This window comes from Lingula anatina, chromosome 9 (genome assembly GCF_051362555.1).
Source record: "Lingula anatina isolate TDL-2025a chromosome 9, LinAna3.0, whole genome shotgun sequence".
Classification (NCBI taxonomy): domain Eukaryota; kingdom Metazoa; phylum Brachiopoda; class Lingulata; order Lingulida; family Lingulidae; genus Lingula; species Lingula anatina.
The window spans coordinates 20,372,643-20,391,533 of NC_141775.1; the positions used below are offsets into that span (position 1 = coordinate 20,372,643).

General features: G+C 38.6%; 1 protein-coding gene across 1 annotated transcript in view; it reads right to left on the reverse strand.

Annotated features, from left to right (window-relative positions):
- LOC106174628 (uncharacterized) overlaps positions 1–18,891 on the reverse strand; it is a 38,801-nt gene that overhangs the window by 10,800 nt on the left and 9,110 nt on the right. Inside the window, exons 5-9 of the mRNA XM_086994948.1 lie at positions 17,223–17,323; positions 10,725–10,931; positions 10,223–10,349; positions 9,293–9,483; positions 8,899–9,009 (exon numbers count right to left, since the gene is read on the reverse strand). Coding sequence (XP_086851074.1) covers positions 8,899–9,009; positions 9,293–9,483; positions 10,223–10,349; positions 10,725–10,931; positions 17,223–17,323 — 737 coding nt within the window. The remainder of the gene's footprint in view (positions 1–8,898; positions 9,010–9,292; positions 9,484–10,222; positions 10,350–10,724; positions 10,932–17,222; positions 17,324–18,891) is intronic.

Below are 18,891 nucleotides of genomic sequence, written 5' to 3' on the forward strand. Positions count from 1 at the left end.
ACGTGCAGGTAGCCTTCATCTGCGATAAGTGTCTTCCGCGACCAGGTTCGTTGCCTTTACCGTTAAAGTCGGGCGGAGCTTTACGCGCAAATGCGTCCTCATCTCGCCGTTCGCGGGTCGGTGTCTCCGACGCATACGTAGCCTTCCCTGCAGAAGCCGGCCTCGGCACTACGGCCTCTCCTCCGTGCGGGGAGGCCACTACGACCGCAGATCGGTATGTGCGGCGCACAGGTAGCCTTCGCCACGGCAGCCGAACTGTGTATTACGGTCTCTCTCCGTCGTGCGCTGCGACCAAGATGACCGCTGATTGTTGTCTGCGATCAAATATACTAGGTTTTTTGGGGGGGGGCCGTTTTTTTTTTTTTTTGTTTTTTTTTCGCTCAGGCAACCCAATCTTAACCAGCAGCAGCAACTGATTTCCTGGCGCATAGTTGCGTCAATGTACGCATTTGAAAAGCGTGTACGTTTTGTCATTGAAACCATCTTCAAACAAACGCGAGAGATAGGTAATCTAGAGTAAACCGAAAAGGCAGTTTTTATATTCGTTCAAGGGACTGGAAGATCGTCAATGGGAGATAGTGAGCGATCTGAGCGCGACAATAAGCCAATTTCCACACTAGTTCAAGGGACTTCGTTACCATATTCGTCAGCAAGAGATCGTCAGCGATCCGAGCAAGCATAGAAGCTTGGACTTTTTGTCCATGCCAGAAGGCAATTTTCATGTAGTCAGCAGGATATAGTTTGCTGGTTTGCGACAGGGGAGTAACCAGGCATACGCACGGATACACTGTGCGTATATAATTTTTTGGCCAACCATGATATTATTCTCTATAAATCTAGTGTACTTTTCAAGGAATATTATCGAAAATCCCCTTCGATTATAAGTTAACGTCACCTGAATGTACAAATTCTCTTTATAATTTATATATGCACCATTGTTCTGACACCCTTCTCGTTTGCTTTCACAGAACTGAGGTAAACAATACTCCTTACCATCTGAAGACCGATCTTAATCTTCCATCTAGCTGGAACTTGCTTTACCTCTTAATTAGAGGGTAAAGTGCCCTTCAGCTCACAGGTAGCTTTTGTCTTGAGTGTATCGAACGCGATATTTATCTCAGATAAAAATCTACCTGTGTGTTATTTTCAAAGAGCTGCTCCAGCAGACCTGGGGGCACTAGATAAATCTGATCATCGGGCTAAACAAGGATCCAGAGAAACAAAGGAAGATAGACGGCTTGCGACTTTTTTTTATGACGTCTTGGCTTGTCGGGACAGCCGTGGACGTTGTAAGAAATTTTCTTAGAGTAATTTGACGTACCTAGCTTTTATGATGCGTCACAGATGAATGGTACTACTTTGTAGTGTACGCTGATATTCAGTCACGACGAAACTACTTCCTAAAGCTTACAAAACACAATAAAATGTTTCTATGAACTTTAAGATACACATTCCACGCCGTATGCAGCAGTGACAAGAGTGATCTTCATCCGGGACAAAACACTAAGCAAACGACAGGCCAATTTGTGAAAGGGGACACCTTCCGGACCTTCATACGCACGGCAACTGACAAAGCTGATTGACAAAAAGGAAAATTTCAAATTTTCAGCGAGAGATCGTTCGCAATCCGAGAGAGACCAGGAGGCAATTTTCATATTTGTTAAAGAGACTTTGTAAGCCAAAGGGCGAGACGAGAACGCAATTTTCGTATCGTCAGCGTCGCACTTCAGCGCCGAGTGAAACGAGAAAGCTCATACTCGTTCAGTGGCTTTCGTTTGCAGAAGATCGTCAGCCGGAGATCGTTCCTCGTTTGTTTTTAACCCTCCATCCCGCCCCATTGGAATTTATAATTTTTAAAAATATTTTTCAATTCATCTGTACATTTCAAGTGACTTCATTAGCGGAAGATCGTCAGCGGGAGATCGTGAACGATCTGAGCGAGACAAGAAAGCAATAATGGTAATCTTTATTGCAGCTCTTAATATTGCTCTTTTGTTCTGTTACTGAGGTCTCTACTGTTCACAATGCTTATGTGCGCCTCAGCAAAACTACCGATCGCTATCTCACACCGAATACTGCGGTAAAGAAACAACAGCCCGACAGTACAACTCTTAATAGATTCCACTGTTATCTGAATGAATGGATATGACGATGTTGTTTAGCGTCCTAAACTAACTGTACCGATCGTTATCTTGCACCTTGGGCCGCACACGTAGTACTCAGGTAAAGGTACGCTAGGGCAACATTGCCGACTGTGAGATCTTTGTAAGCGCGAGAATAGCCCGGTGGCCGATTTTAAGGTGTACGAAATTCACGAAATCAAGATTGCGCAAAATTGCTTACTGGCCGAAATTCATGGTCCAGAAAAAACTCCAGACGGCCGATTTTAAGATCGTTCGAAATTCAAGAGCCGTTCGAAATTCATGGCACTTTACCGTATATCTTATAAGCATTAGAATCACATGAAGAGTACTATGATGCCAAATTATATTAACCACACATAATTGTTAGCAATGTTGTAAGTGGTTATTTTATAAATTAATGCAATCACTTCATTTCATAACTGTTTTTATCATTCTTATCTTTCTTTGATGTAATAAAATTACAACAAGAGTAAAGTTTAAATTTTAATTAGAATTTTTTAAAAAACTTAAGTATGTCAAACACTATGAAGATCACATTGGCTTTACAAAAAAATTAAACAAAGTTTTAATAAATATTATAAACATGAGGTATATCAATTACTGTTCTTGCATTTAACTAAATTACTTCTCTACCTAAATTATGTGGTAAAATATCAGGTAAATATTTGGTACTGATACTCACCTTAATTACTTCTCTACCTAAATTATGTAGTCAAATATCAGGTAACTATTTGGTACTGATACTCACCTTAATTACTTCTCCACCTAAATTATGTGGTAAAATATCAGGTAAATATTTGGTACTGATACTCACCTTAATTACTTCTCTACCTAAATTATGTGGTAAAATATCAGGTAAATATTTGGTACTGATACTCACCTTAATTACTTCTCCACCTAAATTATGTGGTAAAATATCAGGTAAATATTTGGTACTGATACTCACCTTAATTACTTCTCTACCTAAATTATGTGGTAAAATATCAGGTAAATATTTGGTACTGATACTCACCTTAATTACTTCTCCACCTAAATTATGTAGTAAAATATCAGGTAAATATTTGGTACTGATACTCACCTTAATTACTTCTCTACCTAAATTATGTAGTCAAATATCAGGTAACTATTTGGTACTGATACTCACCTTAATTACTTCTCCACCTAAATTATGAAGTAAAATATCAGGTAAATATTTGGTACTGATACTCACCTTAATTACTTCTCTACCTAAATTATGTGGTAAAATATCAGGTAAATATTTGGCACTGATACTCACCTTAATTACTTCTCCACCTAAATTATGTGGTAAAATATCAGGTAAATATTTGGTACTGATACTCACCTTAATTACTTCTAACCTAAATTATGTAGTAAAATATCAGGTAAATATTTGGCACTGATACTCACCTTAATTACTTCTAACCTAAATTATATAGTAAAATATCAGGTAAATATTTGGTACTGATACTCACCTTAATTACTTCTCCACCTAAATTATGTGGTAAAATATCAGGTAAATATTTGGTACTGATACTCACCTTAATTACTTCTCCACCTAAATTATGTGGTAAAATATCAGGTAAATATTTGGCACTGATACTCACCTTAATTACTTCTCCACCTAAATTATGTGGTAAAATATCAGGTAAATATTTGGTACTGATACTCACCTTAATTACTTCTCCACCTAAATTATGTGGTAAAATATCAGGTAAATATTTGGTACTGATACTCACCTAATTACTTCTCCACCTAAATTATGTGGTAAAATATCAGGTAAATATTTGGCACTGATACTCACCTTAATTACAGTGGTCGGAATAATTTTGTTTCCGTTGTACACCGGTGTAACAACATTCGAAATGTTTTAATCCCTATCTTGTGAATAGAAGGGGGCGGACAAACAATGGAGGGCCGTATAAATCCCTTCAAAATTCGAACGCACAAACACAATAGCTTAGGTGGAATAACACAATACTTAATACGAGTGAACCCCATGACGCCGGTTTCTGTGGCCCAGCGCGAGCGTGACAATCCGCTGTAACTAGGTGTAATTAACAGCAGGATACATCAGCCAAAACGTCCCTATTGTTTGTTGCGGCGATAGGATCATAGCTTGAAGAGGCTAAACCCATGCTAAGGCGTGCCACGCGAAGCGAACTGTCCTTTTGTTCACTAGTTTGGCACGCGCAGCTGGTTTTTAGTGTTGCTAACAAACTGCTAGTTAAATTTGTTATCAGTTATTTCATCCTATATGAAATTTCCGCAGTCAAAAATTGAACTAATTATTGTTTGTTTGGTTGAAATGCATGAGCGTCAGCATCAATCTGTCTCAAAAAATTCCTATTGCATTAATTTATAAATGTATAATTTATTTATGTACTTACGTTTTAATTTGAAATATCTGCATTCAAGCGTTCCAGTATTTATAAAACATGAATGATAATGAAAGAGGAATAAGGAAATAACATATTGCTTATATTATGCTTATATTATAATAATGAAATTAAATGAGGTGCATTGACATAGGCGCAATGACAATCCAACTACAACGTGCAACAGGGGGAAGTCTGGCTGTATGATCATACAATATACGAAAGTACGGTCAATTAAAAGTGTAAATCATCAGTTAAAGAGGAGGGGGTCTTACTATAGCTCGCTATCTATTGTTAAACCCGACTGTTATTATCTCTCGAACAAGCTTAAAGCATGCCTATACAATTACTGTGCCTCCGGCTGCCGTTCAGAAACACCATGTCGAACATATTTTGCTACAGTGAGAAACATGGTACACTAGCGACTTGTTTTAGATCACTCAAGAAAGGATGCATACGTGCGACACCAGAGGAAAAACAATCAAGTATGCATCTGATCCATTAATAGTAATTGCACAGTGCATGTTACTAGACCTTTGTCCAAACCCAGTAGTCAGGAGTAGGATGTTTGGATAAAAAGCTTCTATTCAACTCGCTTAGACCTAGGGCGTGATGCTATCATTCGATGAAACACGTAACTGAACCCTCTACCTGAACCTGAAGTCCCTTTAGCTGAAACAAAAACTGCCCCTTGAACATGTCCATTTTTTAATCGTCTAATGATTTGTGATTTCATGGAACGTCTTTCATCGAAAGCTTTCAAGTGACAATAACCGAACCGTGTGTTGATTATTTATTAAAGCGTAATTAAGTTTATTCAACATGATCTATTTTCTAAACGATACTTGCCAAGATTGAGCTTGGATTGATCACCGTCACTATTTAGCTACTCGCCTAAAATGCGTGCTGAACGACAGACAACTTAAAAATATTATCTGTGTAACTGTGCAAATGAACGCATTTAGTTAAAATATAACGAACATATTTATATTTGTTCCTTTAAAACCAGTGTAAGGTTAACGCCAAATCAAAGCAAGCCTTGCAGACTGGTTTTGTTTAAACTGTCTTGCATCAAGTAAAGCTAAGTAAAGCCTGTTTCTACTTCGCAGTGTTCATCCCAGCCATAAAACTGCATGAAGGATAACAAGACTCCGTAGACCTGTGCTTCAGGTTTCCAGGAGTCCCGTGTAACACAATAATATCGAAGGCCTGAGAGTAATACATATATAAGGCCGTGTATGAAAGATTTAACAAATTAGAAATTCAAGAATTTAAACATGCTAGGTACATGCACATCACTTAATAAGTCATTTCACAAAAATCGCATCTAATTGTTTAGATTAACCTTTACTTTTATCGATCTCATCCCATTGTCTCAACCACCTAAAAGAAATATAGAGAACATGAGGAAAAGTAACACGTTTACATGCAGGCGAAGGAGTTATACTTCAATATTTATCGCGAACAATATCAACAGCGACTAAAGACCGTTGCCTGTCTTTCACACTTTTACACAAACACACGAAGGTTTAATAAAGGGAGTCGCGGCGCGATATCTATCTCTTTCATTTGAACAAACAAAGGGCTGACCCGAAGTAAGCTTTCTATACTAATGTCCTTTTTATTGTATATAGTAATTACTCTACTTGCTCGCCTCCATTGTCTTGTAAAAGTGACAAAGAATGTGTTGTATTCACACACGAGTTGAAAGAACTTTGCATAACTCCTTTGCCTTAAGTTGCATAATGTCTTTCTCAAGGTTATAATCAGTGTGAAGAGGGTGTCTTGCCTCATTTAAAAAGGGCGTTGTTCTTCATACTGGTTGTTGCTTAACTTATGCTAATCTTAAACTTTTATGTACCAATATGGTTTTAATAAATCGCCAAAATTATGAATTTAATGAACATTGTGTATCAAACGTTTTGATACGATTTAAATAAATGGACGAGGAGGATTACGGTATTAGGTTCTATTTACCTCTGGCTTTAACTTCGCCCTGCTATATAAATGAACAAATGTTGCAGATCGTAACAAAAAACTTTCTTATAGTGTTTTATGACATATACTGTATGATTTACACATTTGATAGTGAAACACTCCTCGACTTTAACGAATCACCTGACGTAAACTGTCTACCCGCGCTCCCCGAAAAAACTGTTTCTTTTCATTTTGAAATGAATTGCTTTTAAGGCAAAGAAGTCCATTAAACCCTTTAGTCTCAATATCATTGTACAGCATGTTGTAATCGATATTTAAAAAAGTTAATTTTTGTACTCCGCTTTCATCGAGGATACCTCAAGTTGAGGTTACAATTACGTCGCTCGCCTATGCTACTGGAATATATATTTAAGGACAAATTAAGCTTTGTAAAGTCACACACCACAGATACTTAATTTTGTCTTGAATGAAAAAATAGCCTCAAATTATCGTTTTGTGCTTAAACCTTTCATTACTTGAACCACGATCTGTACTATAGCTACCAAGACGTACATGCATCAAGTTGGGTCTGCTGGGGGAGGGGAGCATTTAAATGATAAAGGAAGTCTACCTGCAAAAGCAGCAGCAGTGGTTTAAATAATCGCTATCTAGACTCCTTTTTCTTTGACAGCAACATAAAAAGTGTTTACGGAGAAAGTCACAGAAAGACCCAACGTTGTTTTGTCTTCAGCATTTCCTCTTCCTTGTTATCTGCAATTACTATCGTCAATTAATGAAATCGAGAAAGAAATTAAGTGACGGCACATTGAATATACACATTGTAGTCACTAGGTGCATTTCGCTGAGTGTTTACAAGATCTAACGACACATTTTATCGCCACGCGTTCTAGTTTGATTAGTTTAGAAAATTAAACAGTTACTCTGGCGGCTCTCCGTCATTGCTATGAATCTGACATCGAATTTAATCCAAAATATTAGTAAATTCAGAATTATTAGCTAAAACGTAAATTGCCCTAATTTGTCAGATAATCAAAAATGCCGGTGATCCACGCGGAGGGTACGCTTTCCTGAAGGTAGCGGCGACGAACGGCGACGATATTTTTCTGAATAGTGAACCTTTATTATTTACGAAAAGCCCCCTTTTCAACAGGCGCGTTTTATTAATTACTTCATGTCACAAAGTTAATTTATACAGGCAAAACTTTATTCAAGGAAATAGTTTCACGAAATGAACGAGAGTAAATTATAAGTCGGCACAAATATAAGGTATACAACAATGAGTCATGTTATGGATCATGTTATGGGCCATGTCGGATTATAATGGCATACCTTGATGCAAAACTGTCTATCGTTTCTTCCACCGCGAGTCCCTTTATTTAATGTAATGTATTACTCATTACCCGTTTCATTTGACACTCTCTCTTTTTATCTCCCTTCCCCTTTCTCTTGTTAGAAGGAGGGTAAATAATTAAGCACTCAAAATCTGCACCACCAATCTTCAGAAAAACATAAGTCAACGAACCAGTGGGCTGATCCACAACATCCGACAGAGTAAATTATAAGTCGGCACAAATATAAGGCATACAACAATGAGTCATGTTATGGATCATGTTATGGGCCATGTCGGATTATAATGGCATACCTTGATGCAAAACTGTCTATCGTTTCTTCCACCGCGAGTCCCTTTATTTAATGTAATGTATTACTCATTACCCGTTTCATTTGACACTCTCTCTTTTTATCTCCCTTCCCCTTTCTCTTGTTAGAAGGAGGGTAAATAATTAAGCACTCAAAATCTGCACCACCAATCTTCAGAAAAACATAAGTCAACGAACCAGTGGGCTGATCCACAACATCCGACACAGCAGAATGAATCAAATAACAGCTAGCACAAATTTATATGCAGTTAGCTATAGTGTCACTACATACATAATCAGCTGCACGCGCGAAGCTGTTGAACAAAAGGATAGTTCGCTACGGGAGACCGTTTGTTTACATATGTACTCTAAGGGGGCGTGGCTACCCAGGCGACCAGGGGATTAGGCTAGTTACTATATGCCGTCAACAATCATTTAGCGACCCTATCATTATACACTCTCTCTATTGTATTTTCCACCGCATTAATCGCAGTGTAATCTTCAAATGGTCCACGGGGTAAATGTACACATTCTTAATCCTAGTACGGTACCTCTCTACCTAAATTATGTAGTAAAATATCAGGTAAATATTTGGCACTGATACTCACCTTAATTACTTCTAACCTAAATTATGTAGTAAAATATCAGGTAAATATTTGGCACTGATACTCACCTTAATTACTTCTCCACCTAAATTCTGTGGTAAAATATCAGGTAAATATTTGGCACTGATACTCACCTTAATTACTTCTAACCTAAATTATGTAGTAAAATATCAGGTAAATATTTGGTACTGATACTCACCTTAATTACTTCTCCACCTAAATTCTGTGGTAAAATATCAGGTAAATATTTGGCTGGATCTGTTTCCAACTGTTCCAGATATACACCTTCCTCTGTAATCTTTCCAACAGCCTAGAGTAAGACATGAACATCTCTTCAATAATATCTGTACAGTTCATAGAAACACAGAAATTAAAACAAACATGATAGAAGCCATTTTACAACATAACCCGTATTTATGATCCCATACCTAGATGAGAGCAGTCTGCATGTATGAAGTACCTAGAAGTAGCATTTATAACTATTTTAATAACTGTTTTTATTTAAAAAAATTACTTGCGTAGTACATCCTATATCCAGAGTATGATTTCTAATACCACGTAATATATGTATGATATATATAAAGCACACTGACCTGTCTGTCTGCTGAGCAGGAGACTCCAATACCCACAGGACAGGAAGCTCCATGCCTGGGGAGACGTACAGCACGCACATCATGACAAAAATACTTTCCACCAAACTGTGCTCCGATTCCAGCTTTTCTAGTCAACTCTAGAATCTGCTGCTCCAGTTCCAAATCTCTAAAGCCTCTGCCATGTTCGTTACCTACAGAGTAGCCAAAGTCAGAATTGTTATCACATTTTGCCATGTGTGTTACCTAGAATGTGGTCAAAGTCAGAACTGTTATCACATTCTGCCATGTTTGTTACCTAGAATGTGGTCAAAGTCAGAACTGTTATCACATTCTGCCATGTTTGTTACCTAGAATGTGGACAAAGTCAGAATTGTTATCACATTCTGCCATGTTTGTTACCTAGAATGTGGCAAAAGTCAGAATTGTTATCACATTCTGCCACATTCAGATGTGGACAAGTCATTCACCTATAACTGACAGTTACAGTAGACGCACCTGCCAGATGTGGACAACTCATTCACCTATAACTGACAGTTACAGTAGACGCACCTGCCAGATGTGGACAAGTCATTCACCCATAACTGACAGTTACAGTAGACGCACCTGCCAGATGTGGACAAGTCATTCACCCATAACTGACAGTTACAGTAGACACACCTGCCAGATGTGGACAAGTCATTCACCCATAACTGACACTTAGAGTAGACACACCTACCAGATGTGGACAAGTCATTCACCCATAACTGACACTTAGAGTAGACACACCTACCAGATGTGGACAAGTCATTCACCCATAACTGACACTTAGAGTAGACACACCTACCAGATGTGGACAAGTCATTCACCCATAATTGACAGTTACAGTAGACACACCTACCAGATGTGGACAAGTCATTCACTATAACTGACACTCAGAGTAGACACACCTACCAGATGTGGGTAAATCATCCAGGTATTTTGTTGAGGCCAGTTTCACAGTTTTCAAGTTGAACTCTGCTGAGGTTCCTCCTACCACCACTGCCAGATGGTAGGGTGGGCATGCTGCCGTCCCCAGGGTCTGTAATAATAATAATAATAATAATAATAATAATAATAATAACCAAAAGAGCCAAACCACAACATGCATTTTTTCTGTGGTGGAAAACAAAAACAAAGATCCCTTGCAGCATCCTTTCAGCTCTCTCATTAAGAACCTTCAATTTTTAGCTCTGTCATTAAATATGATTCAGGAACTTATTTTTATATTCAGTTTTCAGCTCTCTCAATAAAACATAATTCAGGAACTTTTTTATTTTTGTTGTTGTTGTTGTTGTTGCTCAGCTCTCATCTTGATCATGGCCCAGGAACTTCAGCCACATATCTACAAGCTGGTCTTAAAACAGATATAGTTATATACAATGTAAACATACAAACTTGTGCATTGTCAACTTACCTTAATTTTAGCATCCAAGAACTCCAGCAGTTTACTGGGATTCAGCACAGCTTTTGTTTGTTGGAACAGAAAAGATTTATTGGCAGAGCCACCACCCTTGGCAATGAACAGGAAATCATAGCTGTGAGAGTTGGTGGCATACAGTTCAATCTGAGCAGGAAGGTTGGTGCCTGTGTTGGACTCTGTGTACATGTCAAGTGGTGCCACCTAGGGAACAATTTTACACAAGGCAGCAAAGCTGTCAAATGTACAGACAAAAAACAGAAAATAAAGATGCAAAATAGGTCATTTTGTCAATTTTGATGCAATAATAAATAATGCTTATAATAGCACTGTCATTCAACACTGAATTTTAATCATGCACAACAGGTACCATGGTCAATAACAGGAGCGAACCCAGAGATATTTTCTGACAGTATTCCAAAGTATCTATGTTGATCCATCCTCCATTTTGATGGTCTTCCAACACAAAAAAATAGATACCAGTCAATATAAACTTAATAACTTGACCGTCTTCCGGAAGACCCAGAAGATGGTCTCAATCCACCCCTTCAATAAGATTACAGTTTCAGGACCATGAGAGTTCAAATTCACATGATGAAAGTCTCAATTTTTGAAAAATGATGACAGTGCATAAAATAATATTACATAATGTTTAAAGACATAAAAAACAATACAACTGCTTATGTGGAAATACAGAAAATGTGCAGAGCCTCAGGCGGATGAGAGTTAAAAGTCACAAATGCCAGTGTTTGAAAATTAAAAAGGAAAACATAACAAAACTAGAAAAGCACTCTGAGAGCGCAGACCTCTGCCAAGACAGCAACTGTTGATTATTATTGCTTATTGATTGATTACTGATCCGGACCACCACCAAAAACTAATCATTGTCCTCCTTGCCCACTTCCGACAGTTCCTGAAAATTTCATCAAAATCGGTCCGTAACTTTTTGAGTTATGTTGATGACAGACAGGGGTGAAAACATAACCTCCTTGGCAGAGGTAAATATAATTCCAATGAAGCTGCTATTCAAACTTTTAATCTTCGAGTTTATATATATATATATATATACCACACTGTCCCACTCAAAAGTTTGTGCAAACGTGCTGATTTTAATGAGATAGCTCATGTAATTCATAAGAGACTGAGTGCCGGCCTTATCAACGTTGATGATCTCTTTTCCAATACGGAGTGCCCCTTCCATGTACTGCGCCTGTGATAGTCGGTTTAGTGGGATTTTGCTGTCCTTAACCGTTACAAGGAATGAGCCCATGTCTACTGCGTCTTTGTGTGTTGATCCGGGGACAAGGGAAACGTAGTCTCTGACGTCTCGGAATGGGTTTTTTTTAGGTGGTATCATATATATATATATATATATAACTTATTTGCAATATTAAACAAAATTTACATGCATACTTATCACTGCTTCCTTATTATCAATCTAGCGGAGAGCTTAACCTTTGGGAGTTTACAGGGAAATATCAACATGTGTGCTTTATGTAATCTCATTTAAAGACCTATTAATTAGGCAAATAACTTTATAACTCTGAAATTAGCTAAGTGATACCCAAGGGGGTCCACAGGAAGGCATCTAATCTAGCAGCCAGAGGCGAATTAGGAAGCTATCCAGTGTTAATTCATATGCTTGCCCTGGCAACAAAATACTGGTTTCACCTCAATAAGCTTAACTTTATGGGTAAAGAATCCCTGGCCACCTTAGCCCTCGACACAGACAGATTTGAAAGTAAAGGTGGTGCCTGGTCCCTTGGCATAAAGCAAATACTCCAAATTAGTGATGAAGTCGAGTGTTGGGATAGACCATTAGCCAAACCGATTAATGTCTCAACAAAAAATATCCGGGTCTCTCTCGAGAAAGCGTATGAGCATCAATGGGGGGAGGCAATTAAGAAAAGTAGCAAACTTAGAACATATACAAAATTTAAGAAGGATTTTAAGACCGAAAATTATGTGCTGACCTTTGATAAAGCACGGAGGGCTACATTCTGCAAACTAAGAATCAGCGCCCACTCACTCCATATTGAGAAGGGGAGGTACAGTAAACCCCCAACCCCACCCCACCTAAGATTATGTCAAATCTGTAATTCCGGAGAGGTTGAAGATGAAGTGCATTTTATTCTGAAATGCGAGGCCTATAAGGAACTACGGGCGGCTTTCTACGAAAATATAAGTTTCCTGTGTAATACTAATGCCCTCTCTCCCCCGGATATGTTTATACACATCATGAATACAAAAGAAATGGATGTGATTACGCCCCTCCTCATATTTGTACAGAAATGCATGGAGAAGAGAGTAAGTCTTTCTGCGCACGTACAAACCAGATCATAGTACCAGTGTGAGACCCGTTATGCGCTGTCAGCAGAGACTGGGCGTGTAGATCAAACCTGGTAAATTGATTATGGAATGCGACATTCGTATACATGTGTACAGTCACTGATTTCAACAATTGCTAATCTATATGTATATATATATATTTATTTATCTATTTATTTGTCTGTTCTATGTTCTAGCCACTAGTATCGTATTGTAATTGATTATACCTTTATGTGAAGGTGTTTGTCAATAAAGAATCTGAATCTGAATCCAAGGGAAATTTACAGACTAACCCTCTCAAAGGTCTTTCAGGCCCATAAGTCACATCTTAAGAAAAGCACAAAACAATAATGTACAAAATAGGAGACTACCAATTCTGATGCAATAATACATTATGTTTAACTGCACAGTCAATATCAAATTTTAATTATGCACAACAGGTAACACCGACGAAAGTAAAAGCATAAGGCTTCACGCCCATCAGAGTTCAAGTTTATACTTTGAAAGTGCCAGAATGAGAAAAATGAAAATTTCACACAAAATTGCATAAATTCAATAATAAAATAATTGACCAATTGACCTGGCTTTCTAATTTTAACTGCATGCCAATCCTAAAAATCATACTTGTATGTTAAAAATAATAATAAGTAACAATTTTCTTTTCATAATGTTTCCAGTAGCAGTGCAAAAAGATTTTTGTCAATTTTGATGTAACATTACATAATAAATTATAGAATAATTATCACCAATTTTTGATTATTGACTATAAATAGCAAGGACATGTAGAAAATTTGATTACCATTCAGCTTCATGTCCATGGGAGTTCTGAGTCCCACAATGAATATGCCAAAAAGATAATAATGAATATTTCACTAAAATGTATAACTTCTAGAAAAAGAAGCTAATTAGACTGCTTTTCCAACTCAGGCTGCATTTTAGCCCTGTGTTTCTTTTTTGAAAGTTAGACAGTCATAAGTAACATGGTTTTCCCATAATGGTCATCATGGCAGCAACACCAAAAATTGTGTTTTCTTCTATTTTGATGCAACATTACATAATGTTTAACAGCATAATGACCATCAATTTTTAATAATAAAATATTAGTATCATGGATATTCAGAAAATGTGACTAGCAAAGGTCTTCAAGCCCGTGGAACTTCAAAGTCACATCTTGAAAATGCCAAAATGTAAACAAGACAGCACTTTTCTGAAATGGGTTTATTTCCATTTTTAACACTTTTTTAACATAAAACAAAATTAACAGTTTACTGCCATTTTTATATGACCAACTAAGAAAATTGATGAGATGGGAAAAATATCAATACAACAGTGTTAAATGTCCAATTTCCTCCATTCTGAGATTCTGAACATAGTGGATGATTGAATCTGACAAACTGCAATGATATGTGTTTAATTCCATTTTTGACACTTCATTACACAATACATGATAACAAATTTACCCTCATTTTTACATAATCAACTGACAATGTTGTAAAGATGCAGGAAATGTCAAACAAACACTTTTACGTATCTTATTAGTTCAATAATGAGACTATTAACATGCCTAAGAATTGAATCTGAGGAAATGTGAAAAACAGCATAACTTCTAAAATAATGGCTGGATTATGCTGATTTTCATACTCAAGCTATGTTTTAGTAAGATTGACCACTCCTGTGAGTACAATGACAATTGGCCTATCTGTTTTTCTTATATTGTGTTATCAGTGTTGCATATATGCTGAAAAAATTGAAAAAACAGCATAACTTCCCTAAAAATAGCCTGATCATGCTGATTTTCGAACTTGACCGGCGTATTATGAATATTCATCAGTTCTGTAACTTTCAAGCCAAAAGGCAAAACGGTTTTTCACTTATCGTGTTTACGGTTAAAGTGCACGCCAACGGCGACGGCGACGACAGATGCAGATGACGGCTATATGTACAGACACATCTGTGTCTGTACATAAAAAGTGACTTAAGTTACAATAAATAACTCATGTAACAATAGGCAGACTAAGTCATGTAGCCTAGGCTTTCACGCTCAAAATGGGAAAAGCCAAGTGCTAGCAAGGCCACGACATAAAAATATGGCAGACCTACATGAAAGGAAGACCCCTTAATCCTGTAATGGTCTCTATGCCTCTCACACGCCTCCCTATGTGTCGTCCCTACAGGGGCACAGTAATTAGATCTCGGCTCAATTCAACAGTTCACGGGATGACGCATGGGGAGCCATGTGAGAGCAGAGAGACCATTACAGGATTAAGCAGTCTTCCCTTCATGTAGGTCCCCCATATTTAGGTCATGACCTTGCTAACACTTGGCTCTTCTCATTCTGAATTAGGGCAGAGAGTTGTGTAGCACAAGGCTGACTAAGTCATGTAGCCAGGCCCTTCCCCAGAGGATCATGTAGCTGACTAAATCATGTAGCCAAGGCTTTCCCCAGAGAACCATGTAGCTGACTAAATCATGTAGCCAAGGCCTTACCCAGAGAATCATGTAGCTGACTAAGTCATGGAGCCAAGGCCTTCCCCAGAGGATCATGTAGCTGACGAAATCATGTAGCCAAGGCCTTACCCAGAGAATCATGTAGCTGACTAAATCATGTAGCCACGCCCTTCCCCAGAGAATCATGTAGCTGACTAAGTCATGTAGCCACGCCCTTCCCCAGAGAATCATGTAGCCGACTAAATCATGTAGCCAAGGCCTTACCCAGAGAATCATGTAGCTGACTAAGTCATGTAGCCAAGGCCTTCCCCAGAGGATCATGTAGCTGACTAAATCATGTAGCCAAGGCCTTACCCAGAGAATCATGTAGCTGACTAAGTCATGTAGCCAAGGCCTTCCCCAGAGGATCATGTAGCTGACGAAATCATGTAGCCAAGGCCTTACCCAGAGAATCATGTAGCTGACTAAATCATGTAGCCACGCCCTTCCCCAGAGAATCATGTAGCTGACTAAGTCATGTAGCCAAGGCCTTACCCAGAGAATCATGTAGCTGACTAAATCATGTAGCCAAGGCCTTACCCAGAGAATCATGTAGCTCAAGGCTGACTAAGATTGCATTCACAACGAGTTGAACCATGGCTTTACGAATCCTGTAACTAAATATGGTGGACGTACATGAAAGAAAAACCGCCTAATCTTTTAATAGTCTCTACGCCTCTCACACGCCTCCCCATGCGTCGTCCCTGCGGGGGTACAGTCATTAAATCTCGGCTCCACTGGGATGACACATGGGGAGAATGGGAGAGAATCATGTAGCACAAGGCTGACAAAGTCATGTTGCCAAGGCCTTCCCCAGAGAGTCATGTAGCTGACTAAGTCATGTAGCTAAGGCCTTCCCCAGAGAGTCATGTAGCTGACTAAGTCATGTAGCCAAGGCTTTCCCCAGAGAATCATGTAGCTGACTAAGTCATGTAGCCAAGGCCTTCCCCAGAGAATCATGTAGCTGACTAAGTCATGTAGCCAAGGCCTTCCCCAGAGAGTCATGTAGCTAAGTCATGTAGCCAAGGCCTTCTCTAGAGAATCATCCAGCTGTCATTTCAAGGGACATTGGCCTCAAACATATATTTCCTCAAAAGATTGCCAGATAGCTTACAAATTTTTGAATGATGGGTTGGTTGATAAGGTATGCTTGGGTTGGACTCCCTGTACATTGATGACCAAATTATAGGTTTACATATTGAACTCCCTGTACATTGATGACCAAATTATAGGTTTACATATTGAACTCCCTGTACATTGATGACCAAATTATAGGTTTACATATTGAACTCCCTGTACATTGATGACCAAACTACAGGTTCACAAATTGAACTCCCTGTACATTAGTGACCAAACTGTAGGTTCACAAATTGAACTCCCTGTACATTAGTGACCAAACTGTAGGTTCACAAATTGAACTCCCTGTACATTAGTGACCAAACTGTAGGTTCACAAATTGAACTCCCTGTACATTAGTGACCAAACTGTAGGTTCACAAATTGAACTCCCTGTACATTAGTGACCAAACTGTAGGTTCACAAATTGAACTCCCTGTACATCAATGACCAAACTATAACTCCCCGTACCCCAAATCCTGGGGAATCCCCTTCATGTGGCAAAAGGTTGATCACGCCAGGAAGCAAAAAGTTGACTAACACATTGTGTTTTTGTTTGTCTTACCTGTGAGTATCTCAAGTTCTTGCTTGTGTAGGTATTGTACACTCCTTTAGAAATAGACTCTGAGTCTTGCCCATCTGTCCACACATACTGGCCTTTCTTACCTAGATAAACAATAGAGCAGTAAAAGACAACTTACTTTTCACAACCTGGAGAAATAATTATCGTTGATAAAAATGCATATTTCTATTATTCCCCTAATACTTTCACACCTGAAGTGTTAAAGGTACATACGAACCGAGCATCGGTGGAGCGTGGATTCCCAGTAACACATGTAAACCACTTCTACTAGATTCTTATATGACTCAAATAAATTCGACATGCCAAGGGATAAACTGAATAGATCACTCGATCAGCCATAAAAGACCTTTAGACTGCTCCTTTCTTTAAATTTTTGGTTGTAAATTTAACCTACTTTCATGACCTACTTTCCTGCCCCATTGACATACAGCTTAGAATGCCAGCAGAAAAATCCGTTCAAACATCATTTTCGGGTAAAATTAAACAGTGCCTTTTAGTAATTCTCTTAGTTATACTACTTGAAACTATATGCTGGCATTTGGTTGGTTTTTGTGACAAAAAATTGACTTTGTATGCATCTTTAAACATTTACCAAATTGCTTGCCAACTGAACTGTAGTACTACTTTAAATTATCTTCCATGTTAGTGACTGGCTGATCAAGGTCAAAGGATAATTGTTTCTTATTGTCCTTGGAAAAACCAGTCCAGTGTGTTAGGTGTGACAGAGTAAACTCACCCATCACAATGGCTGTCACAGTCCAGTGTGTTAGGTGTGACAATGAGAACTCACCCATCACAATGGCTGTCACGGTCCAGTGTGTTAGGTGTGACAATGAAAACTCACCCATCACAATGGCTGTCACGGTCCAGTGTGTTAGGTGTGACAATAAAAACTCACCCATCACAATGGCTGTCACAGTCCAGAGTGTAAGTTGTGACAATGAAAACTCAACCATAACAATGGCTGTCACAGTCCAGTGTGTTAGGTGTGACAATGAAAACTCAACCATAACAATGGCTGTCACGGTCCAGTGTGTTAGGTGTGACAATAAAAACTCACCCATCACAATGGCTGTCACAGTCCAGTGTGTTAGGTGTGACAATAAAAATTCACCCATCACAATGGCTGTCACAGTCCAGAGAGTTAGTTGTGACAATGAAAACTCAACCATAACAATGGCTGTCACAGTCCAGTGTGTTAGGTGTGACAATGAAAACACAACCATAACAATGGCTGTCACGGTCCAGTGTGTTAGGTGTGACAATAAAAACTCACCCATCACAATGGCTGTCACAGTCCAGTGTGTTAGGTGTGACAATGAAAACTCACCCATCACATAGCTGTCACAGTCCAGTGTGTTAGTTGTGACAATAAAAACTCACCCATCACAATGGCTGTCACAATCCAGTGTGTTAGGTGTGACAATGAAAACTCACCCATCACATAGCTGTCACAGTCCAGTGTGTTAGGTGTGACAATGAAAACTCACCCATCACAATGGCTGTCACAGTTCAGTGTGTTAGGTGTGTCAATGAAAACTCTCCCATCACAATGGCTGTCACAGTCCAGTGTGTTAGGTGTGACAAGGAAAACTCTCCCATCACAATGGCTGTCACAGTCCAGTGTGTTAGGTGTGACAGGTAAACTCAC